The following is a 23,541-nucleotide window of genomic DNA, read 5'->3' on the forward strand; positions in this document are numbered from 1 at the left end:
CGCAAGGGAAGCAATATGCGAGGTGACTTGTCTGCTGCACGAGGTGACCCTTGCCGTGTCCACCGCGGGATGAGTGCTTGATGGGCGAATCATATCCCTTTTGAGTTCTGGTACTGGATTATCTCGAGTGGTTTGCATTGGTCGCTGTATCCGCCGCAGCCGTTGAAGCCATTGCCGACGGCATTCAGCAACATTCCGGTGTGGTTACCCTCGGCCTGAGGTTACATGATCGCAGTCCTCTCCTCATTCCATCCATGTCGGCCTATCAAAAGAGCACTTGAGCCTCCCGACTGGCTATTTGGCAGGCATCTCACCGTAGGGCTCACCATACAGGGAGGCATCGGCCGGATATCCAGCATCATTTCTCGTACATAATAATTTTCCAAAAACTGCCTACTACTTGGCATTATGATCGGAGCATCACTCGTACAGATCCTGTGAATGCGAGTCTTAACATTGACTACATGTAGGAAATCGCTGCGCCGCCGTTTGTAAACCACGGTGCGTGCAAGTTGACGCTCAGCTTCCGCCCTCGCCATGCGGACGTGGAGGAAAGCATGCCAATATCTACGTGGGAATTTTCGCTACGGAATGTTCGGAATTAATATCGACCGAAAGTCAATTGCGTGGTCGGTTGGCCTATAACAGTCTTGTGCCTTGACATTCTATCAAACCTACTATCCAGAGGAGATCCGGTGTGGTCCAGGGTGTTTGCTGTGGTTAACGCACATCAAGGCTCAACCCTCGCCGTTCTCGGTGAAGCTAGAATTCAGCTCCCCACCAGCTAAACCTGCCTACCATGTCTTTGCATGTCCTGTTTTCCGTCATAGAATCGACTGTTTCTTTCCAAAATAGTAACAAATAGTCTAGACTAGTAACTGCTCAGACTATCCACTCGCCTTCTTCTCAGCCCCAGAGGCAAAACTCGGCTGATCGACACCGGTTCCGCCTCCTGCTCACCTGGATCAGAGTCGCTGACGTCAACAGCTCTCACCTTTCGACCAGGCACTCTGACGTCGGCGCCAGGTTCAGGGCCCAGCAGGACGGATATGGATCACGATCAGGATTCGATTCGGGGCTATAGGTCGCTGTAAGTGATTGATGGGAGCTGTTCGGAATGGGTGAGTGAGTCGACAACTCTTTCTTTCAATCACATCGGTTTACGTTCTGTTTGTTATACGTGACAGCCTCTCATTAAGCCAGCCTTGCGGACCGCAAAATGGCATCTACCGACCAGAGCAGCGAGCCATCGTCTCTGGCAGCCGGCAGCGAGCCCGAGATAATCGAAGCCTATGACGAGCAAGTTCCAACAGCAAGCCATGCCCTCGCCGAGGAAAGCATCCAGGCCGACGACGAGGCCGCGAGCAAAGGCGCCAGCCAGCTCGGGCACGACGACGTCGAGGTGAAGAACATTGGATGGAACCAAAAGGCACAGTTCGTTCCGCAGCCGGTGGTTGGGGGCCTGAGAAACGAAGAGCTCTGGACCTTGATTCGACGGTTCAACCAGCAGGTCTTCGAGGTCCGCAGCATCGACACCGTGCCGCTGGCTGATCTTGACATGAACGTGGCGGAAGACGATACCTTTTCGCCGGACAAGCTGCGCGCGACGCTGGAGCGCTTCTACATGACGGTCGTCGTCTCTCTCTTCTCGCTGTGGAAGCACATTGCACGCCTCCGTTCGTGGAGAGAGAGGAAGAGAACGACGTCCTTTCTGGCCGTGTACAGCGTCGCCTGGCTGTTGGACCTGGTGGTGCCCACGGCCATTGCGTTTGTCATGGTGCTGATTGCCTATCCGCCGTCGAGGACTTTCTGCTTCCCTCCGGTGCCGCCGTCCATTGTCGATTCAAAGACGGGAGGCGTCCAGAAGCCGCCGTCTGGGGTCCTTGCCTCAGACACCTCCGTCACGGGTGCGCCAGAGAAGCACGAGGGCGAAGGTGTCGAGCAGGAGGCGCACAGCTTTGTAAACAGTCTTGCATCAGTATGTACAGGGGTAAGCCCCCCCCCCCCCCCTCTTTCCTTCGCCTCGTTTCCTTGACAGTAGACCGAGACCAGTTATTGATACCTACTGTCAATATTTTATAGGTGGTCATTAGCACGAGTGCAGGCAAAAACCCCCAGAACGACCCTCATGACGACAACACGGCGCCCGATCCTACCAACCTCGCCGCCGACATCTCCAAAGCCAAGGATGCCACAGACGGAAAGCCGACGGATGCGGTGCATGACAGGACAAAGAAGCCCGTCTCCAACATGGTCTGGGCCAAGACTGGGCCTGTGATGCACATGATCTCGGACCTTGTCGACACCTGGGAGCGGTTTGGAAATGCCCTCAGCCCGACACCGCCGTTCCCTGTCGAGAGGCCGAGATTGACGCTGGCCGCCTGCCTCTTGCCTCCCTTGCTGCTGTCCTTCTATGTGACCTCGTACATGTTCCTCAAGGGAATCGGCTTCGGCGTGGGATTTGTCTTCTTCGGAGACCCCATCATCACGCCAGCCCTGCAGTTTGTCAACCGGACATATCCGCGCTGGGAGAAGTTCACCGAGCTGCGAAACACGATTCTGCGAGGCATTCCGACAAACGCTCAGCTGGCAATCACTCTGTTACGCATCGGCGAGAGGAACAAGACGCCCATTCCTCCGCCTCCATCGTCCGACGTGCCTCCGCCACCAAAGATCGACCCTGAGGCTGCCCGGCAGGTTGATTCTCTAGGTAAATTTTCGCCCACCCGCTGCTTCACCCGGTGATTTGCATACTAAATCGACGATAGGTGTTTCGGACCACGAGGCGAGGGAAGCGCTGCGGCCCGATCTGCACAACGCACAAGTAGACGTCAAGGACGATGACAACCAGCAGCGGAAGCCAAAGCGATCCCATCGCATCCTCCACCTGCTCAAGGGCACCACCAAGGGCGGCGTCCACACGGCCCTCACTGCCGACAAAGCCAAGGCTGCCGCTGGTGCCACCCATGCACGGAATCGCCTGGGCGTCGTCGACAAACGGTCCAACGATGACTTCATGGCCGGCCCGGTCTGCTTCCCTGCGCGATACGGCGGCAAGAAGGGCCATGCGTACATCACGGCAACGGCTACAAGTCCCGCATTGAGCTGGACCTCGGACATTGAGGATGTGAATCCAGCGTGGACGGTGGCCATTGAAGACATTGCCCAGCTGAGAAAGGTGGGAGGGCTGGGATGGAAGAGCAAGATCCTTGTAGGATGGGCCATGGGGAGGGAAGTTGTGGATGGACTGGTGGTGCGGACAAAGGACGGAAAGGAGCATCACCTTACAGCCATCACGATGCGTGACGAGCTGTTTAACCGGCTGATTGCCATGGGGCACCAGATGTGGGAAGCGTGTTGATGTAGACATGTAGCATTATCTGTATTTGTAATGAAGCAATGACCTAATAACACAAGGTTGATAATAGTCGTATTCAGACTCGTCGTATTCGAGTGGGAGACTTCATCACTGTGCCCGGGGAGCAACTTGTCCAGCAACTTGTTCCGAATAGGATACTCCCAAAGAAGCTGAAGAGCTGAACTTGAAGCAACTTTGCCCGCACTCGCGCATGCAATGACTCAGCGAAAGGGCTCTCCAGGAAGAAAGTCGATTGGCTGAAGCAAATGCAAATCATCTCACTTTGGGCTGCTTGGCTTTGTCTGTTGGTGGACCCGGGCGAAGCCATGGCTGGTCTGGAAGAAAGCTCCACTGCGGGAGGCTTCCAGAGGCAACTATGGCCGCACTTTAAGTTGGACGATGATGACGACCTAAGCTGAAGAAGGTGTGTGTGAATATGGGAAAGGATTTGAAAAGGTAGAAAAAGGGACTTGGAGGGATTAGTAATTGTGTGGGAAAAAATTGGCTTGGAAAGTGTGTTGTTTGTTGGAGTTTATGTGGTCTTGTTTTTGGTATATAAGGGGGGGCTCTGGTCTGGGATGATAGATGGCACATTGGTAGTCTAGTAGTTTACCAAGATTCATTGACGGCTATTAGAAGTTCCATACAATCTCAACACAACACAGAAAGAAACAATGGCTCCGACCAAGGTCCTTGTTACTGGAGCAACTGGCTACATGTAAGTCGTCCACCATCTTACATACCGCACAACAGAAAGACCGGAAAGCTCATACACAACACCAGCGGCGGCTCTGTCCTCACCCGCCTCCTTCAGTCAACTCATGCCGACATCAAGAACTTGAAGTATACCGTGCTTGTGCGAAAGCCCGAGCATGCAGAGTACTTCAAGTCCCAGGGCATGAGGCCCGTTTTGTTCGACAACCTCGACCAGGTCGATCTCCTCAAGAAAGAGGCGACTGAGCATGACATTGTGATTAACTCGGCCAGCGCGTTTCGACCGCTGGCAGCCCGGGCCTTGATTGAGGGATTGGCGGAGAGGAAGAAGGCTACCGGCGGTCCAGTCTGGTTCATCCATGTAAGTTGCAATGACAGCATGGTACTGACGAGTGTCAATGCTGACTTGCTCCTACAGACCTCCGGGACTTCCAGCCTCGGCAACCGTCCCGTCAGCAAAATCTACACCGAAGAAGACGCCCCCTTCGAATTCAACGACAAGACGCAGGACATTTACGCCTACGAGCTCAAGCGCGAAGAGCACGAGAAATACCCCCAGCGAACATGCGACGTGACCGTCGTCCAAGCAGGCGAAGAGCTCAACGTGCCGACGTACATCCTCATGCACCCGACCATCTACGGCACCGGAAGAGGCCCCTTCAACAAGCGTTCCGTGCAGATTCCCTTCTTGGCGAGAAGGGCTGTGAAGAAGGGCTATGCGGAGTATATCGGCGAGGGCAAGGGAGTGTGGGACCACGTCCACATCGACGACACGAGCATGATGTACGAGCTGCTCCTCGAGAAGCTCTTTGCGAATGCCACTGTGCCCTCTGGGCGACGCGGCATCTACTTTGGTGGAAAGGGCCGCCACACTTGGAAGCAAGCCTCCGAGGGCGTGGCCAGAGCCGGTTTCGCGGCCGGTGTGTTGAAGGAGGCTGAGCCGCGGTCGATTGGGCTGGCAGAGTTGGCAAAGGACACGCCGGGCGGAGTCGAGCAGTATCTGGAGCTGGGATTTGCGTCGAGGTCGGTTACGAATGCGGAATTGACGAGGGAGGTGCTGGGGTGGGTTCCTGAGGTTGGGGAGGAGGAGTGGGAGAAGGGGTTTGCGGAGGAGATTGAGGCGGCTGTCAAGGGGAGCAAACAGTGACGGAGTTGCTAGGGTGAATACGTTATGTGATGTAGTAGTAGATTCAGTAGGTGTCAAAGGATCTTCTAATTCTCGAGATGTAGCCTTCGAGGCGTTCATTCTTCCAATCCTGCAACGACAATATATTTTTCGTACTCTGGCTTCAACACAAACTCCCTCGCGTCGGTGCTGGTGCTCACATCCTGCCACTTCTCCAGAAGCTTGAGCTCCTCCTGTCGCCTCTTCTTCGCATAGGTCAAACAGTCCGAGCCCAAGACCACACGGACTGCCCATGGACGGCCCGCTGCGGCTCCCTGGCGCTGGATAACGTCCACCATTGCAGACGCCGCCTTGTTGGGGTCGCCCGCAATGGTCCAGCTCGGGTCCGGCAAGAAGGAGCTGAGATACTCCCCGAAAGCCTCAGCATAGGGCTCCGAAACTAGTGTCTCAGGGAACGAGACTTGATCTGGTTTCATCGCCGCATCACCACCAGCCTCGTCTTTATCACGGGGCTGCGCCAGACGAGTCGGAAAGCCACCGAGGTCAAAGGCAACGCACTTGATGCCCATGTGCGAAACTTCCTTGTGCAGGCTCTCCGCAAAGGAGCTCAGCGCTGCCTTTGTCATGCAGTAGTGCGAGAGGTAGGGGAGTGCGCCCCAGGCGCAGCCGGAGGAGGCGTATGCGATTGTGCCGTGGCCTTGGGCGCGGAAGTAGGGGAGGATGACTTGCGACATGTGGAGTTGGCCGAAGACGTTGACTTGGAAGATTGTGTTGACGAAGGTGTCACTGAAAGCATGTTAATGGTGATGGCTCGACTTTGTTAGGGTTGATATAGAGCAGGAAGAAAGAGACGACCAAGGGAACATACTCAGCATCCTCGGCAGTTCGCAGAGCAGACATGCCCGCATTGTTGATCAACACGTCAACATGTCCAAAAGCTCCCCAGGCTTTCTTCACTTGGGCTTCGATGACGGATTTCCCCGCTGCCACATCTAGTTCCAGCAGGGATACGTTTGGTTGGGACGTGAGGTGGCCCAGTTTCTTTTGCACGTTTCTACCTGAGGCGATGACTTTGTCGCCGCGGGAGAGGATGTGGTTGACTAGGGCGGCGCCGATGCCTGATGTTGTGCCTGTGATGAGCCAGACTGTTTGAGACATTGTGTGAGTGGGAGCTGCGTTGTATGGAGTTGAGTCTGGATGGATTGGGGTCGATGTCAACCTGGAAGGTGTGACGAGAGTTAGGAGACGGAGGAGGAAGGCTTTTTATTTTGTTGTCACACATAGCATTACATGTACTTGTTGTTTCGCGGGATATAGAAGCAAAGATCAATTCTTTAGGTTATTGCTCCGAATATTCAACACAATCGTCGCGGCTCACGGACGAATGGTCCGTAGAGTTGTGGGCTTCGTATATGTTGGGATAATAAAATGTGCACGGTACAAAGGTACAGAGATTCGTCCGCGGACGAACAGTCTGTGTTTCCAATCGATATCTGATCTAATCCGTTTCATTATATGACATCGGATTGTAACTTCGGTGAATGCCGATTGGCATTCAAGGATTGCATAGTAGGGCCGGATCACATCCATTTGAGAGACCTTTCAAAGTCACAGATCTTGTATTGAGGGCATCTCCCATGTACTTGCTCTGTCACACGTTCAATGGAGACGAGAATCCCGGGCTTCACGTATTTGCAGGTTGTTACTGGAGACGGAAATACGGAGCGAGATGATTGGCACTGATGCGATCTGGTCCGTCAATTCGTCCGTCAGAGGGCAAAGATAGACATGCTTCTCCCCTCATCTGCTCCCTCAGGACGACTATGTTATCAATCTACTCGAATCAGCAGTCTGTTTTAACTACATACTAATTCCTGCCTTGAATAGTTTTGTGTAATGACGGCTACCTCATCTATGATCGACACGGTGCTGTTCCTCTTAGCTTCGGGTGAGAATCATACATACACAACCATCAGCACATTGACACGCCGTTACAACGAAATATAGAAGAAATTGCCTGTTTGGGTCATTTCGGCTTCCTATATACAGTATGTATAGCCAGATGGTAAACTAGATGCTGACGATCGTCTAGATCTGCACCCTTTTGGTGACTCTCAAGGGGCTGGATTGGCCATGACGTTTGACTTTGTTCATGATGCCATGGCATCCTCAAAGAAGTGAGATAGTCTGGATGTCAACCGACGAAGCAATTGACAACGACAGCTCGTCTTGAAGGACGTTGGTCAGATGCCTTCATCTTCCGTCAGACAGCCAGCATGATGTGAACATGGAGTCTAATGGCCGGGCTTTAGAGTAACACGACAGCATCAGTTGTCCCGTTTCAGCCATATCAACAGACTCTACAACTCTTCGAAACTCCATTTCCATTCAAGAACCAACCCCCCCCTCCCCCCTCAATCAACATAACCTCACCATTACATAAGACTTCGCGGATTCAAGTTCATAGGCTACTCCTCGACAACAAGCCCGACGACCCCAATCTCCGACCCCGCGCGCCCTATAAATCACGTCGATAACACAATGCCCATCCTCCATCTCCAACCCCAGAGCATCGCCACCGGCACCTCGGCATCATGGACTTCACCCCCGAGCCCTACGACGACACCATCTCTTCATCCTGGCTAATCTGCAACACCTGCGGCACTCAGTTCCCGACTGCCGATCGTTCCGCCCTCAGGACGTGTTACATCTGCGACGATCCTCGTCAGTATGTGCCGCCGTCAGGCCAATCCTTCACTACGCTGGCCGATATCCGCGCCACAGGACGTAGAAACGAATTCACGCCATATCGGCATGACGAGCGTGTCGTTTCCATCCGCACGGAGCCGCGGTTCGCCATTGGGCAACGAGCCATATTGATCCGGACTCCCGCGGGCAACATTCTCTGGGACTGCATCACGCTTCTTGACGACCAGACGATGGACAAGATCAAACAGCTGGGGGGTCTGGAAGCAATTGTCATCAGCCATCCGCATTTTTACAGCACGCATATCCAGTGGGCGAGGGCGTTCCAATGCCCCGTGTATACCTCTGCCGAAGACTTGCGGTGGACGACGACGCCGTCCGCTCACCGAAAGCCGCTCACCGAGGTCAAGTCGCAAATTGTGCCTGGAGTCAAGGCCATTAAGCTGGGAGGGCATTTCCCCGGATCACTGGTCCTGCTGTTTGACGGGAGGCTCTTCATTGCAGATACTCTGATGACGACTCCCGCGGGCATGGGGAAGTGGGACGTCGATGCCGTGGGGGAAAAGAGGCAGAAGCCGCCTGGCTTGAACTCGTTCTCCTTCCTGTGGAGCATTCCGAACTACATCCCTCTGAGTGCGGACGAGATACACCGAATGTGGGGGATCCTCAAGGCCTACGAGTTCAGGTCAACGCACGGCGTGATGGGAGGGATGGATATCGAGGATGACAAAGTCAAGGCGAGGGTGCTGGAGAGCATGAAGATCCAGACGAGGGCCATGGGCAATGTAACGCATGCGCTGCTGGATGAAACGCTGTGATGGACGGGCACGCGATGAGCCGACGGGATGACTTTCTTACTGTGCCAATGCGACAATTTGGCATGCACTGTAACATGGCATCGAAAGGTGATTGCCTGATCACTTGGGAAGGAGGTTTGAGTGACGATACTTTGTTGTAATTGTACTTGTGGTTGCGCTATGTACGTGAATTTGTTGGCAATGGGCCTCAATCTTCCTTGTGTAAATCGTTCCATGTAAATGAGGACAGGGTATCGTGAAAAATGATAGAAACAAAAAGCCTGGAAAAGACATGATAATGGAAGTAAGAAGAAATGAAGAGATCCGAAGCGCTTTGCCCGATATTTTGACTCCGTCCCAAAACTCCTGCCTGTTGAGGTCAAAGCATACCCATCATGTCGTCCTCATCTACCGCGTAAACTTGAAAACGCCGTCACTGTCGTAGTGGTGATGGTAGTTGTGTGTGTGGGGGGTTCAGCATTGGTTAAAGCCTGGGCTGTTGGAGACAGCGATTGAGCATCTCCCACCCCTCATCGGGCAAGTCGACGACAGAGTCGTTTAGAGTATCCAGAATGAATGGATTCGCTATGTTTTGTCATGTCAGCTCTTAAGTTTCGAAATGAATCGTCCCGGGAGTTCCAGCTTACGCATAAGAGACAGGGCCATGTCGCCCGCCCCGACAGCCATGTCCATCCTGGCCGAAGTATAGCATCCGTATCGCTCCTGGAGCTCCAGCATCGTCTTCCACAGCTCCCGCGTCGCATCGGGGCTCATGCCGCCGCAGCTGCGCACGGAGCATGTGCTTCCCTGGCGGCTGCGCTCGTCGTACATGTACTCGGGAACGGAGGTGCGGCGCTCAGACATGTTGTTGTTGTTGTTGTTGTTGTTGTTGTTGTTGTTGTTGCGGGTTGATGGTGCTGCGACCGAGACGGTTGATGAGATGATTGAGGAGTTGCTGGTTGCTGTTGTTGTTGCTGTTGTTGAGGTGATTGTGGTGGCAGCGGTTGTGCTTGAGGCGACGGGGATGATGGAAGGGAGCTGGCCGAGCTCGCTTGCGGTGGACCACTGTGAGCTGATTGATGATGAGGAGGAGCTCCGGCGCATCGTATGCTGGAATGGCGGACCTCGAGCGGCTCTTTGTAGATTCTCGAGCAGTCGTGTATGTGGATGCGTCGATGCTTGCTTTACGCCCACGTGGAGATCCCTGTTACGCAACGAGCAGGGAGGGTGATGGTAGAGAAGATGGATAGGAGTCAGGCAAAGCTGCAAGATAAAGAAACTTGCTATCCAATGGTGAATTTGATACTCAATCAAACAGTCAAAGAGATCACGCAGAGTAGTAGCAGTGTAGGAAGAGCAAAAAGAGAAAGAGGAGGGATATGAAGGGGGGCCAACTATCGACTTATACTCGTGCTCCCTCATCACAAGCAAGAAAAGCAAAACAGGGCGCCAAAAAGCTGCCCAGTGCTTTCCCGGCAGATGCACGACAAAGGGCTCGGCAAAGACGCCCGACTTTCCTCTTTGGCCTGACGTCGATCCAGACATGGCGTGTCTCGACCTGTCTCATCAAGCAGAGAGAAAGGGATGGTGGGTCTTGCCTGAGTCGATGCCGGGGAGCTGGGCTTGAAGCTTGACTACGTGGCTGCCAGTCATGCTACCCTTCTCACCTGGAACTAACCCGAGGGCCCTTGTAGCCGCCGAGTATAGCCAAGTACCTTCTTTTCCTCTTCTAGGTACATGCGTGTGTGATGATGTGTGATGACACATTTCACCCTGTGGCTTTCTTTGTTGTTATGCTTGTTACGAAGAGTTTTTTTCAAAATATAAGTAGACGGAGCTTCGTATTCTTCAACAAAGGCGCAAAAGTTTGCAGGGCTGGCGGGCCTGGCTTGTTGCCTCCATTCCCATTGCGTCGTTCACGTTCCTGTGCCCCTTGACTAGCATCGCAAGCCATCAAGGCACACGTACACAGTTCTGGCGCATCGCTGGTGGATTCCATCACCCTGCCCTCCGTGATCGTTCTGAAGTGGCCCGAGGGGGTTCTGCATTACATGGCTCGCCCAGAAAGGGTAAGCTGGGTCTACAAACCTACGAGAAAAGGGTGACGAGAGGAGGATAGAAGGAGGAGGAAGAATTTTTCCTCCTGATCAAGATCCGGCAGAGAGATCGGGTTCGTGTCGTTTGCATCGTCGCCATTGGCTCCGTGGTCAGGGATTTTAATTAACGGCACAGGTAAGATGCGTGATTGGCAGCTTCGACAATCATTCATCGAACCAGTCCAGTGCCCAACCTTGCGAAGAAGGGCTCCAGTCCGCTAGACAGGGGTATGTTCGACTCACTGAGAAAAGAGAGGGAAAAGCTGCATGCACACAATGTGACGCTCCAAGTGCCGGAGCCGTTTTGGCCACAGCGGCATTTGGCCGGATCCCTGGACGTTTACCGGGAGGATCGAGAGGAGATGGTGAAAGGAAGAAAGCGAACAAAAGGGAAAGAAAGGGACCTGTCGCATTCGATGATGGAGCCACCACACCATCAGCGGTAGCTTCTCAAGGTGCTGGAGGATCCAGAACGACTACGACGAGGATCATTCACCATCTGTCGACATTGCCGCGAGGATGAGGCGAGAGTGCGCATGGACGGACCTCGAGACGGCGTGACACAGCGATCCGACCGGGGTCTCTCGCCCATTGGAAGCCCGCACAGGGAGTTGACTGGTCCCGAGCCTCTTTGACTGGAATTTCTTCAACGCTGTTGCCTCATGCACGAGTCGTAAGCGGGCGTGATCCGGCAGCCACTTATCAACAGGATAGAAAAGGCTTGCGTGTTTCAACCAGGGCAGGGCAGGACATTCAGTCAGTCATGCCAGTCTGCCATTTGCTTCCCGCATCAACCGGGACGCAGACACGACGGCACGGGTTCTAGTGTAAGTGCGGTGAGGGAGTCGTGAGTTGCAGGGAGGAGAGAATGAAACAGTCCTGCTCTTGTCTGTCGCAAACGAGGCATCGTGACCCGTAACAAATTACGTGAAAAAAATTGATGCCTACGAGGACTTCCGGAAGTGGATATGTGTATGCACTTGTTCCTTGTGTCATAACAGAGTCGTTCACACATGCTTTTACACGTTCATCTTATCTTTTGGATCGCGTTGCCTTTGGATTGGTTGATGAGGGCGCCTCAAGTCGGCAAAACTCGCAGATGCCGAGGACGCAAACAGCCGACTTGAGACATTGAAGTCCCACGTCCCCTCGATCCGTCCACCCATCCAATCGACAAGACTCTAAGACAGCAGAGGGTTCGCAGCACGGATCGTAACCGAAGTGAGAATGATCACTTGAACCATGATAACAAGCATGAATAGCCGGAGCGGGGTGATGTGATGCTCGGGAATCAGACAGGTCACTCGCTGTTGATCTTTTGCCGTTTGGATCTTCGCCTTGATCTGCATCCTGGGCCGGTTGACCAGATTTCCTCGATCGGGAAGTTCCTCACGACACACACACAGACAGGCAGAAGCAGGGCTCAGTGCCGGCCTCGGGAGAAGGCGTATTACAGTACAAGGGCGTGGATTAAGCTGGAGTTGATTCCGATGGCTTGCGAGTAATTCCAGGCAACAGGAAAAGCTGAAGCTGAAGCTGGGCGCAGAATCAGCTTTGAAGCGAAGTGTTTGACGACTGGAGCTCTTTGTTGCACTGAACAAGGGAGAATCTTCGAGGAACTAGTGGTAGTTGTGGGTAGTTAGCTGGGAGCTCTGGGTGGTTCTTTGGTGTTTGTTTTCCTAGCTGATGATGGTTGGATGGCTGGACAAGATGTGGCTGCTGCTGAGCTTGTCAACGAATCCACATGGCTGGGAACAGCAGTTGACACGTATCAAGGAGGCAGTGCTGAAAACGAATGATGCGAGAGGAGTCGGGCATCACTTTGTGTCTGCTCTGACTCTTGAAAGTTTTCTGCTGTAACTCGAGGATTGAGAAATCAAGGCAAAGGGCACGTTTTTTCTTCGTCCCGTCCAAGAGCCCACCTCAACACCAGAACCCCTGCACCAACGCCCGAAAGAAAAGCAGCGGTCGTGCCGATTTCCTGGATCGAGCGCTTGGTTCCGATCGAGCCGCTTCAAGTCAAATCCATTTTCAATCCAGCCCTTCCCGAACGAACCCTGGATTTCCACGTCAACGGGTCCCCGAATAACCAGCTGGTAGGGTAGCTAAAATGCCAGGCCAGGTTCAGGTCGGGGCCCAGGTTTGAGGGCTGATGCTCGTCCTAACGCAAGCCACGCCCGACCCTTCCGCTTTGACCTGGAAAGGCGATGCTGATGGACGAATGGTATTGACACGCTGACAGCTTTGTGGTAACGTGATGCCTGGACTGACGTCGGTAAACACGTGCGCAGGGCGTTTTGTCCTTGGCCGAGGCTTCACCTGGTTACTGAGACGCATGTTGTTCGTTGCTGTTGCTGGAGGCGTGTCTGCTTGATGCTTGGGTGAGGCTATGCTGCTGCTGCTGCTGCTGCTGCTTACATCTTGCATGGAGGATTCATGACTGCGTATGTTGCTTCAAGGGCGTATTGATGATGATAAATCTGCAATTTGTCAAGTTGCTATATATCTAAAGCCCCGTCAAATTCTACAAAAAAAGCCAAAAGACGGGAAACAAAGACAAGAAACGAAAAGTGACTTCCATCTACTCCCAACTACAACTCAGCCTCAGCCCTTTGCAACAACTAGTTGACCCAGCTCGACGGCTTTCGCCACCTGCCAATTATTCAGCTGGTAGGGCTGAGGTAACCAGCCCATCAGCTTACTATCTCCCCCCAAAGGTGTTGCCCTTCAAGCCCCCCCTTTATGCTTGGCACTTGGGGTACGCCTCCTTGGAGGACGCAGTCTTGAACAGCTTGACCTCGTCCTTGCGGCGAGCCTCGAGGCCCGGCATCACCTTTCCTCCTGCCATGCGCCACTTGGGGAGCTCCTCGGCGGCCACGGTGTTGGGAGCATCGCCTTTGTTGAGGCGCTTGACGAGAGTCGATGTTTTGGCGTTGCCGCATCCCACGTTGAAGACCCAAGAAGACAGGGCCGCCCATTGGTTATCGTTGAGCTTGTGCTTGCCGTTGAGGGACTCGGCCAGGCACTTTGTGTACTTGGGCAGGTCGTCCAGCAGCAGCTCCTTGGCCGTCGTCTTGGTCAGGGGGAACTTGTACTTGACCTCTGCGCAGTTCTTCTGCTGACACAGATGGCCGTAGCCAACCGTCGGCAGACCGATAGGATCGGGCTTGGGGCTCGCGACGAAGCCCTCCCACTTGGCGATCAGATTGACACCCGCGCCGTTGATGGTCTTGCAGTAGCTCCCCGACGACGAGCCGCCGGAGCTGCACTTCTTGGTGACGAAGCCGCTGGAGCCCGTCTTGACGTAGTAGTCGGCGACGTAGCAGCCGTCGGCGGTCTTGTCCCAGATGTTGTTGCCGTTGACGCTGGTTCCGGTTGTCTGGCAGCTGATGGAGATGTCGTGGCTCTTCTTGTACGAGGTCTTGATGGCGTAGCTGGTGCCTGGGCCGGTGCGGCAGTTGACGACGTCGCCGGTGATGGGGTAGGCGCTGACGAGGGACGTCAGGGAGACGATGAGGGCGGCGAAGGCGGTCTTCATTTTGAGGGTTGGGGTGTGGTCGTTGTTAGACGGGAGGTGAGGCTGGTGATCTGGAAGGGGTGTTTGTGTGTTTTGATGCTGGATGCTGGAATTCGCATCACTGGGCTTCCATTGTGCCCTTTATATACTTGTTCGAAGGCATCGACATCTCATATCGCGATGGTAGCGTCTTGGAGTACACAAGGCTGCTCCATCGGCATCACCAAGACGAACAGCTTCCACTTTGGGGTGCGGCTGAAGACTCCATCTCTGGACCTGCATTGGATCTGGTCTGAAAATAGAAACAAATGCTTACTTGCAAACTCAAGAGGCAAGTTCGCACAAACTGTTGATGTGAGTGTCTGGGCGATGGGATTTGGCCGATTGATTACTGCTCTTGAAGACGCTATCTGCCGATTCAGTATGCTCCGCGATCAAGTTCCATCGTCGCGTCTGTGAAGAAAGCGGAAGGTCGCCTAACTCTAGCACCAGAATGGAGCAGATGCGTTGAGCTTAATCAAACATGTTTCTATTTAGGGGTCTTCAGCTGAGTTGGGGGATCTGCCGGATCTTCATCATGGCTCTAGCTTTCCATAAGACGGGGTAACACGATGCCGCTTCTGAGATGAACAGGGGTCGTTCGTTGTTTTGCTTATTTGTGCCTGTGGGGGCTGGTTGAAGCCCATCAACTGTTGATATGTCAATCTGCTCTTCTGCTCCCAAAAAAAGAAATACATGATCAATCGTTCAGTAAATGATTCTGCTCTCTGATGTTCGGTATGCAAGGCCGGCAAGTTTGCAAAACGCCATGATGCTTCCTCCTGTTTAGAGTCTAGAGCGTGCCAACCAACTCCGGCATCTCTGCAACCGCTGGGTCCTGCCTGCACTATGATTGCTAAGAAAAAAGAACAAGAGGAGAGAGAAAATGGAAAGCAGTAACCGAAACAACCACTATGCAAAAAAACGCCCACTGACTATGCTTCTGTATCCATCCCCCTCTCTTCCAACCTGCTGATACACAGAGACGCTACTCAGGGGAAACTTCATAACCTCTTCATACGCGTGAACCCCATTGCACCGCTGGCACAAGAAGCCCCGATCCTCCCTCAAAATGCTGCAAATCTCGACAATGGCGCTCACCCGGAACTTTGCAAAGAGCGGCACATCGACCCGCGGCAGGGCCGCCGTGAGGGTGACGACGACCGAGTACATATGCAGAAGGAAGACTAGCAGGAACGGGTCCTTTGCGCTGAGGGAAACATATGAGGCGGCCGAGTTCTTGACGACCCATGCTGTAAAGCGGTAGACTAGGCGGTATTGGTCTTCGGCCGGGATGTCGGCGTCGAGACGTTCGTGGACGAGGCGCATCACCTCGCGGAGCTGTCGGAGCATGGCAGAGACATCGCGGTGGCCTTGGAAGCAGAAAGAAAGACTATTGACGGCGCTGATGCCATCGTCCAGGAGCTTCTGGACGAGGGCGGAGCGATGTTCCATGTCTCTGGCCTTGGTGGACGACGAGGCGGCCTGCTCTTCTGTTTCCGAGTACGGAGGCCCGTATGTAAAGATTCGGTGAAAGGCCGACCGCTTGAGCCAGGGTTTCATCCGGGTGGCCACCGTGAGCGGCATGGAGGAGAGAATGATGTCGTCGAGGCTTACTGTTGAGATGTTACCTGCCAGGGTCATGAGGGAGCGGCTGTTGCCAACGACGGTTAGTTACGCCCTGTTATCACGCTGTGTCTTTTGATATCACGGCGGGCATGATTCAACTTACTAGTCCGACATGATATACGAACACCCCAGATACTCACCGGTATGGTGGAGTTGTCAGGGGCAGAGTCGTAGTGGGCGATGGACAGCCGTGGACATGTCCACGTGCCGTAGTGGCCTCAGCGTGTGTCAGACTGGAGGCTCCATTAGGCTCATGAGTTGTCGAGCAAGAGCAACATGCCAAAGTTTGCAGAGCAGAGCAATGAGCAGGGGGCCTCGCATTGGCCGGGTAAGTATTTAACAGGGGGGGGACACCATAGTATGTAGTTGCAGGAAATTGTAGCGAGATGCTATTACTGGCTCATCTTGGTGGCTCCGAGGCCTGGTGAGGTGGCTGAAACAGCTCGGTAAGTTTGATCGAAGCAAAGGTCTTTCCTGAGAGAAACACTCAACTATACATCCACACAATTCGATCTACATCGCCTCCCCCACGAAACCCCCTTTGTCTCTTTAGGCATGTTAGAAAGACTAAAGCAAGGTCACAACGATGCCAACGGCGTGATATTACTTTCGGTCAAGTTGTCAAACTAGAAGTCATTCGACAGATATTTTCCCGCCAAAAGCCGCAGCACCCCGTCATATATCCACCAGCTTGCGCCTGGCCACGCAACTCATCCTAAAGAGAAGCCCAAGACCACAGAGCAAGAGTCCATCTACTCAAGCCCATTGGGAAAGCCAGGCGGCAAGTCGCTCGGAATGTCAAACCGCATAACTGGTCCCAACCAGGACTCGTAGTCGTCAGGATTCGTCTCGTTGCCACGCCACCTCAAAGCGCGGAACAACGCCCGGTAGTCGCCCGCCGCGATCCTAAACTTCTCGCCTTGGTCGTTTGTCAGGGAAGGGTCTAGCAAAGCCTGGGCCAAGAAGTGGCCAATGTCGGTCGAATAGATGATGGGGCTTCCCTCCGGCTGGGGCTCGATGGACTCGGCCAAGACGAAGCCGTACGTGGGCACCCCGAGGAAGCCGGGCAGGACGGGCTGGTCGGGGAGCTTGTAGTCGATGTGGACGTCGGGGTCGAAGCCATACATGGACGGCACGAAGGAGACGTTGGCGGGCACCAGGTCGAGCCGTATGAAGCGGGTCATGACGGTGTCGATGCGGAAGATGGGGATGTAGGCCTTGTCCAGGTCCGTCGTCCAGTTGTACGTCTCGAGGTTGGGCGTCGGCGTCAGTGCATCGGCCAGGAACAAGTTGGTGGCCTGTGCCTTGAGAAGCCCGGGGGAGTCGTACGGCTTCACGGTCGTCACGTTGTGGACGATGGGGCCGACCTCGGTGCGGTTGTTGGGCACGCCAATGTACGGCACCGAGTACTCGTACTCGTCGCCGTCGGCCGTGATCTTGATGAAGCCGCTGTACACGGGGTTCGCAAACGGGTACAGGTCGGGCTGCGGCTTGATCTGGACCTCGACCGTGGCCGACTGGCCGGGCCCGACAGTCACCGACGACGGCGAGAACTGGGCGGAAGCGGGAATGTCCAGAGTCAGGGGCAGGTTCGCACTCGAGAAGTTGTCCTCGATGTCGGACAGATAGTTGTTGGAGAGGCGGTAAAAACTTCCCGGGACGTGCTGGAGTGAGTATCGCTTGCAGGAGCGCGACTGGTTCGAGATGGTGATCTTCTGCGGCGTCGGCGAGGCCGAGTCGCGCAGGTTGATCTCGGCCGGGCTGATGACCGTGTCCGCCTTGACGGCCGCGTAGGCGTCAATCATGCCCGCCCCCTGACGAGCCGCAGACGCAGTCAGCTTGGAGTTGAGCTCGTTGGCGGGCCTCGCCGTCGTCATGAGCCGCGCAAAGAGCTGCGGCACCGTCAGGCGCGGGTTCTGCGACTTGAGCAGCGCCAGGCTGCCCGAGACAAAGGGGGCGGACATGGAGGTTCCCGACAGCACCGCGTAGCCGCCCGCGTCCACGGGGAACGTCGACAAGATGGTTCCTCCTGGCGCCGAGATCTTGGGCTCCAGCGTCATCTCAATCGTCGGGCCGAAGCTGGAGAAGTAGTCAGGGGCGCCGCCATAGGGGTTCGCCACGTCGACGGCCTTGGTGCCGTCAAACGTCAGGGCGTACTTGTTGCCGGCGGGCTGCTTGGCGAGGCGGCTCAGCAGCAGCTTCGAGTTGTCAACGTCCAAGTACAGCGCCATGGGCTCGGTCCCCGGCTCGTCGACGAGGATGTTCTGAGCCTCCGACATGGTGACCAGGAGCGCCTTGACGCCCAGGTCGACGGCGGGGCCCCAGGCGGTGCCGCACCACGACTCCCACGACACCTGCAGGATGGTCGTGTTCCAGTTAAGCTGCGCGTCAGAGAGAGCATCCCAGGCATCTTCGTAGCATCCGCTCGTGATGTTGGGAGTGATGGGGACGTCCAGGCCGTATCCCAGCTGGACAACCTCGACGCGGCCCAGCTCGGAGGCGGGGAAGACGTTGATGTAGTCGACGGCCTCGTGCTGGTCGTCGTGAGCCGTGTACGCAGTCGGGTAGATGTCGCTCTCGACGGCGCCCACCGACAGGGCGCTGAGCGAGATGGCCGGCGTCGACGTCGAGTACGGACCGGCAGTTCCAAAGTTGCCTATGGAGGCGACGACTGCCACGCCGCGGCGGGCCAGCTTGTCGACGACGTCCTCAAAGGGGTTGATGTCCTCCCAAGCCTCCCAGAGCCCGAGGGACATGGACACCACGTCGGCGCCGTCCCGCCACGCCTGGACCATGGCCGCCACCAGAATGTCGTTGGTGACACTCCCCTCGCAGCCAAAGACGCGGTACGCGGCCAGCGTTGCCTCGGGAGCCACGCCGACGAGGCCGAAGCCCTGGTTCTTGGGGTCCTGCATGGCTACGATGCCTATATAAGCGGTCAGGGAGTCGTCTCCTTCTCACGTCTGCTCTACAACAAGTCCAGATACATACCGGCCGTGTGCGTGCCGTGTCCGCCATCCGCACATGTTGCCAGGGGATCGTCATCCGGGACGGCATCGTTGGAGCCGTCATACGCATCTCCCACAAAGTCGTAGCCCACGGCAACCTTGTGGCCTCGCCCAAAGGCGCCTCCCAGCGCGGGATGCGTGTAGTCGACGCCGCTGTCGACGAGGGCCACCTGCACGCCCTTGCCCTTGATGCCCCTGTCGTGCAGCTTTCGCACGTTGCCCATGTCCAGCGGGCGGTTGACGTCGGCGCTGCCTCGCAGATCCGGCAGCTTCGTCCCTCCCTTGCTGGAGCCCCGTCGGCCTCGCAGCTCCGGCCGCGGCACAAGGGCGACGCTCCAGGCATTCTTGACGCCGGCAGTCTTCCTCAGCGTCGCGAGGTCGACGGGCGAGTCGAACGCGACTGAAACGCCATAGAAGATGTCGGTGTCGTTGTACTGGTGGCGCACACGGTAGTCGGGCTTGGCCCCCGGCTTGGTCTTTGCGAACCGGTCCTTGGGCTGAAGCTCTGAATGGAAGTCTGGCTGCAGCTCGACGATGAACGTGTTGGGGACGATGGTCGTGTTCTGCTTCGACCGCAGCTGGTCCACGCTCGTGGTGACGGTGAGGGAACAAGACACTCCGCTCACGAGGGCCAGCAGGCCCAGGGTAGGACTGAACTTCATGGTGCCCTCAGCTCCGATATACAGAAAGTCGAGAGCTGGGTCTTCTTTGAAGCCTCCAGAGACACGAGGCTTCTTGCTTCTGAAGACTGTTGAGTATCATCAAAACGCGGGTGAGCTGTGTCGTCCATATACTTGGCTATGACGACGGCTATTCTCGACGAAAATCCGCAACTCCGACGGTCCGTCACACGTCTGCACATAATCTTGTATGCCGCTTCGTGCTTCCTCCCCGAAGCCCTCGCCCATGATCGCGGCGCCGATCATGCAGAGTGCCATCGGCGAACCCCCGGCCGATAGCAACCGCGTCTGCGCATCTGACGAGCTGCGCAACCACCCGATTACCAGCAGAATACGAGGTCGCATCTTCCAGATACGAGGACCAGGGCATTGCCCGCTGTCTATAGCTTCGTATCTACCGCATGGTCTCCAGCACGACACTGCATCCATCATGCCGCCATCCCCGCAGAATCGAAGAACCGGTAAGGATACGCTCAAATACGACTGGTGACCGGGACGTGCCGGCCAAGAACTTTTGCTTCCGCGGATCCGGAGACCCCCTAGGTTTTCATCGTCTGGTCTGTTTAAGCTTCTTATGCTTCCCTACCGCTGTTATTTTAAGCTTGACCGAATCCTTCCGTAGTCATGAGTGGTTTCCGTCAACCCACAGGTAAGCTATAGAGAAGAATGCCATCATCTCATGCTAAGCTGTGGATTCTTGACTGGACATCCCTGTTTCTGGCCGTAAGCCGAGAGACCAAAAGCAGAATAGCAACAGAGGAGGCAGAGTCTCTGAGGGGTAGAAACAGACATGGATGGATCATAAAGTAGAGGAGAAGCACTTCGAACATTGTACTAACACTGCAACCCAGCCCTGTTAACTGCTGACTGCTGCTATTGACAATGTCACCCAGTATACGAGGCCGTGCATGCCGTATGAGATTCGACGAGTCTGATGTCTGATTGTTGTTGACATCGGGCCCAGTGTGTGATTCGAACTGCCTGTGCAGTCAGAGACAAATGCCAGCAGGTCGATGGGATGCAGAAATGAGAGGGTACGGTAGTCCATTCCACCACCATTGACATGCATAAGCCGCGCAGTCTCTAACTACCGCCGCCACGAGCAACGCCTTGAATTGGCATCGAAGACTGTCTCTTCTACTTGTTCGCACAGCAGCTTTCATGCCCAAGCTATTGAAATCAAGTCCAACAAGATGAGTAATTGATACCAGAAACACCCGGCGCTTTGAGCCCCTTTAATGAGGGTGGTTGTCTCTTTATGATGCAGAGGTCCTGATAGGGTAGGTGGTATCTCATATCTGGTCTGTGAGCGCGTGCGATCTCACATGTAGATGGTGGCTTCTCTCGTGTGATTGCGCGAGTAACACGGACGCTACCCTACTAGAGTCGCTGCGTAGGTGTCTTCATGTCATCATTCGTCACCTCATAAGAGTTAAGCATACTTCTTTGTCTTTCTCTGAGGGGAGATAATCGGGTTTGTCATAGAAAGAAGTAGAGCAATGGAACTCGAACGCTAAGCTTCATCAATTACTCTCCTCACAATGATGCTCGCTTCTCTTTCGTACCATCAGCTGGTAATCATTAGGCAGCAGCATGTATAGATTCAAACACACCATCTCGCCCCAATACAACTTTTCTCATACTCGCAAGCGAAGATTCCCAGCGTGCCGAATGCAACCCTTTATCATCCGCGAATCGCACACTCACAGCTTGAGGGACTTGCGAATAAAGTCTCATCAGCCAACGCAGGCAAATTACCCACGCCGGGGAAATGTCCTCCCAATTCGACGTATATGCTCTCACAGTTCTGCACGTAAACTAGGAGGCTGAGATAAACGTCTAAGTGAGAGTTCAGGGAGACGTGTCTGAGGATCTCGTTGTCCATTATGAACGAGGCACCAGTTTCCTCGGCGGGGGTCGCGCCCTGAGCGTGTTTGTAAAAGATGATTCAAACGGGAGAATGAGGGCTAAGTAATTCACAGATGATGGATTTTCTTTTTGGCGAGCCCAGAGAGTTGTCCGACGCGGATTGTCGTAGAGAGCGAGGCCAACCGTATTCGACCTTGACCATCTTCAGTCAGCTTTGACATTCATCAGATCAAGTACATGATCTCGTATCCTAGAACCCGAAACCCACCGTCATCGTAAACTGATCGTACATGTCAAACGCCACGCCAGAGCCCCAGTCGGTTCCGAGCACGGCGTACGGCTTGTAGCTCAGGACCTGCGTCATGAGCGTGTTGAAGAGGGTTACCCTATTGGAGATTATCCGACTGTTGGGCTCGGGGAGGAGAAGCCTAAGCCCGGGAGTGAGGGGACAATGAGGTGAAAGTATTTGGGTTGTGTTGCTCTTGGCCGTCGACGAGTTGTGTCATTTGGAGGAATGAGTCTGGCCAGCCGTAAAGGAGGATGAGTGGGATGGCGTTAGGGTCGGGGGAAATATCGTGGATAAAGTGAACTCTTTGGGAGCCAATTACGTGATAAAGTGATGATATTGTGAAGGTTTGTAAGTCTGTAATGCTTGTGAAGGTTTTGATGTGCTCATACGTCTTCATCTGCTCCTGCTCTTTGGTCCAGTTGAAGTATGTCGTCCACTCTGTCTTGAGACGCTTGGGTGCCGAGAGGGATATTCCCGCCGTCAAACTCATGTTGGTATTTGCATTGGCGGCCGGGAGCTCTGCGTCTGTGACATTGGTTCTTCCCATTAGATCCAGCATGTGCCTCCACCTCAAGGAGAGATCGATTATGAACGGTGTCTCGCGGGCGTGCTCACTGCGATTGCTCTGGAGAGGATCCAAGGGACACTCCCAGAAAGAGATGCGTCTTTATCCTGACCTGTTGCGGTATGGTTGAATGCTGAGTGCCTCTACCTTTACCGGTCGCTATTTACCTGATGCTTCGTCCCGAGGAAGTCATTCGGCTGGCCAATTGTGACCTTCTATACATTCGAGATTTTCAACTGTGAGAGCTTCATTCCAGAGGGATACAACTTCTAACGCTCTCGCCACCACGGGCCGTCTTTGTTGGGTGACACCCAGTTGGGAAACATGATTGTCGCAAGTTGTTCCTGCGACTCCACGACACCTGGCCTCTTGCTCCAGCAGTTCATATGGTAATGCTGAATGGAAGCTGACTGATTCTGTCACTTACAAACATTTCAATTTCACCGCGCTGTCAACATCTCGCGCCATCGTCGTATACTGACATGTCAATGGCCGCAGGTTCACGATGGAAATATCGAGCCGTGCGATCGAGGCATAGAGCTGGCTACCGATTTACCGTGATCTTCCTTCGCATGGAGTAAAACTCTGGATTCAAAGTCAGGTCGTAAGCTATAGGCTAGAAAGCTTTCAGCACGCCTTCCTATATATCCACGGGAGTCACGGCGTTGTGAGTAAACTATCGTAGAGTGGCCAGGATGACCGACAGACACGGGAGCCAGGCTACCACCTACGCCAGGCCGAGTGAGCCACGACACTTGGACCTTGCTATGAATTTCTGTGATGAAAGATGCAAAACGCGGGTCATATTTTACACAGGAAGCTGAGCAATATACTAGCCCCGTCTGTTGGCGTTGAGCACACAGCCGAGCAGAGCGAACCAGACAAGTCTCCCCGCGCAACGAGAGGGCCGGAAAAGAACAGCAGACGAGATTGATAAGATGGTCTTTGTCCGTATTACTTCTGATTACGTCTTATACAAGGAAACATTCTCTCTGTCGCGTCAAGGATGACCTCGTAGCATGCATGGGAAAGCACTTACACCGTTTCCCCTCGAAAACGGAACTCCACCAAGACGGTCAGGCATCTCAACTTCACCACCTCACAAACAACCAACACAAGCAAAAAAAACAAAAAAAACCAGGCGGAAG

The 23,541-nt window shown here is 54.5% G+C and overlaps 10 protein-coding genes across 10 annotated transcripts; 4 read left to right on the top strand and 6 right to left on the bottom strand.

The window, feature by feature from the left end:
- Positions 1 to 1,219: 1,219 nt before the first annotated feature.
- On the top strand, positions 1,220 to 3,361 carry CCMA1212_006529 (uncharacterized protein; the record flags this gene model as incomplete). Its single annotated transcript, XM_073703744.1, has 3 exons — positions 1,220 to 1,978; positions 2,083 to 2,710; positions 2,769 to 3,361. 3 exons carry the CDS (start codon positions 1,220 to 1,222, stop codon positions 3,359 to 3,361), a joined length of 1,980 nt encoding a protein of 659 aa, XP_073558033.1.
- Positions 3,362 to 4,032: 671 nt separating this feature from the next.
- Positions 4,033 to 5,219, top strand: CCMA1212_006530 (uncharacterized protein; the record flags this gene model as incomplete). The annotated part of the gene is made up of 3 exons (XM_073703745.1): positions 4,033 to 4,076; positions 4,142 to 4,433; positions 4,491 to 5,219. The coding sequence occupies 3 exons, from the start codon at positions 4,033 to 4,035 to the stop codon at positions 5,217 to 5,219; spliced, it is 1,065 nt and encodes a 354-aa protein (XP_073557686.1).
- Positions 5,220 to 5,314: 95 nt separating this feature from the next.
- On the bottom strand, positions 5,315 to 6,356 carry CCMA1212_006531 (putative oxidoreductase; the record flags this gene model as incomplete). Its single annotated transcript, XM_073703746.1, has 2 exons — positions 5,315 to 5,984; positions 6,067 to 6,356. 2 exons carry the CDS (start codon positions 6,354 to 6,356, stop codon positions 5,315 to 5,317), a joined length of 960 nt encoding a protein of 319 aa, XP_073557687.1.
- Positions 6,357 to 7,792: 1,436 nt separating this feature from the next.
- CCMA1212_006532 (Uncharacterized protein) lies at positions 7,793 to 8,722 on the top strand (the record flags this gene model as incomplete). The annotated part of the gene is made up of 1 exon (XM_073703747.1): positions 7,793 to 8,722. One exon carries the CDS (start codon positions 7,793 to 7,795, stop codon positions 8,720 to 8,722), a length of 930 nt encoding a protein of 309 aa, XP_073557815.1.
- Positions 8,723 to 9,185: 463 nt separating this feature from the next.
- CCMA1212_006533 (uncharacterized protein) lies at positions 9,186 to 9,805 on the bottom strand (the record flags this gene model as incomplete). The annotated part of the gene is made up of 2 exons (XM_073703748.1): positions 9,186 to 9,286; positions 9,349 to 9,805. The coding sequence occupies 2 exons, from the start codon at positions 9,803 to 9,805 to the stop codon at positions 9,186 to 9,188; spliced, it is 558 nt and encodes a 185-aa protein (XP_073557816.1).
- A 3,732-nt stretch (positions 9,806 to 13,537) lies between these two features.
- Positions 13,538 to 14,335, bottom strand: CCMA1212_006534 (Endolysin; the record flags this gene model as incomplete). The annotated part of the gene is made up of 1 exon (XM_073703749.1): positions 13,538 to 14,335. The coding sequence occupies one exon, from the start codon at positions 14,333 to 14,335 to the stop codon at positions 13,538 to 13,540; it is 798 nt and encodes a 265-aa protein (XP_073557813.1).
- Positions 14,336 to 15,288: 953 nt separating this feature from the next.
- Positions 15,289 to 16,096, bottom strand: CCMA1212_006535 (uncharacterized protein; the record flags this gene model as incomplete). The annotated part of the gene is made up of 3 exons (XM_073703750.1): positions 15,289 to 15,293; positions 15,346 to 16,007; positions 16,086 to 16,096. The coding sequence occupies 3 exons, from the start codon at positions 16,094 to 16,096 to the stop codon at positions 15,289 to 15,291; spliced, it is 678 nt and encodes a 225-aa protein (XP_073557814.1).
- A 638-nt stretch (positions 16,097 to 16,734) lies between these two features.
- Positions 16,735 to 19,898, bottom strand: CCMA1212_006536 (Minor extracellular protease vpr; the record flags this gene model as incomplete). The annotated part of the gene is made up of 3 exons (XM_073703751.1): positions 16,735 to 18,908; positions 18,974 to 19,731; positions 19,843 to 19,898. 3 exons carry the CDS (start codon positions 19,896 to 19,898, stop codon positions 16,735 to 16,737), a joined length of 2,988 nt encoding a protein of 995 aa, XP_073557812.1.
- Positions 19,897 to 20,160, top strand: CCMA1212_006537 (uncharacterized protein; the record flags this gene model as incomplete). Its single annotated transcript, XM_073703752.1, has 1 exon — positions 19,897 to 20,160. One exon carries the CDS (start codon positions 19,897 to 19,899, stop codon positions 20,158 to 20,160), a length of 264 nt encoding a protein of 87 aa, XP_073557685.1.
- A 1,807-nt stretch (positions 20,161 to 21,967) lies between these two features.
- On the bottom strand, positions 21,968 to 22,318 carry CCMA1212_006538 (uncharacterized protein; the record flags this gene model as incomplete). The annotated part of the gene is made up of 1 exon (XM_073703753.1): positions 21,968 to 22,318. The coding sequence occupies one exon, from the start codon at positions 22,316 to 22,318 to the stop codon at positions 21,968 to 21,970; it is 351 nt and encodes a 116-aa protein (XP_073557810.1).
- Positions 22,319 to 23,541: the final 1,223 nt, after the last annotated feature.

The sequence above is a fragment of the Trichoderma ghanense genome (genome assembly GCF_004382785.1).
Source record: "Trichoderma ghanense strain CCMA-1212 chromosome Unknown scaffold_7, whole genome shotgun sequence".
NCBI lineage: Eukaryota > Fungi > Ascomycota > Sordariomycetes > Hypocreales > Hypocreaceae > Trichoderma > Trichoderma ghanense.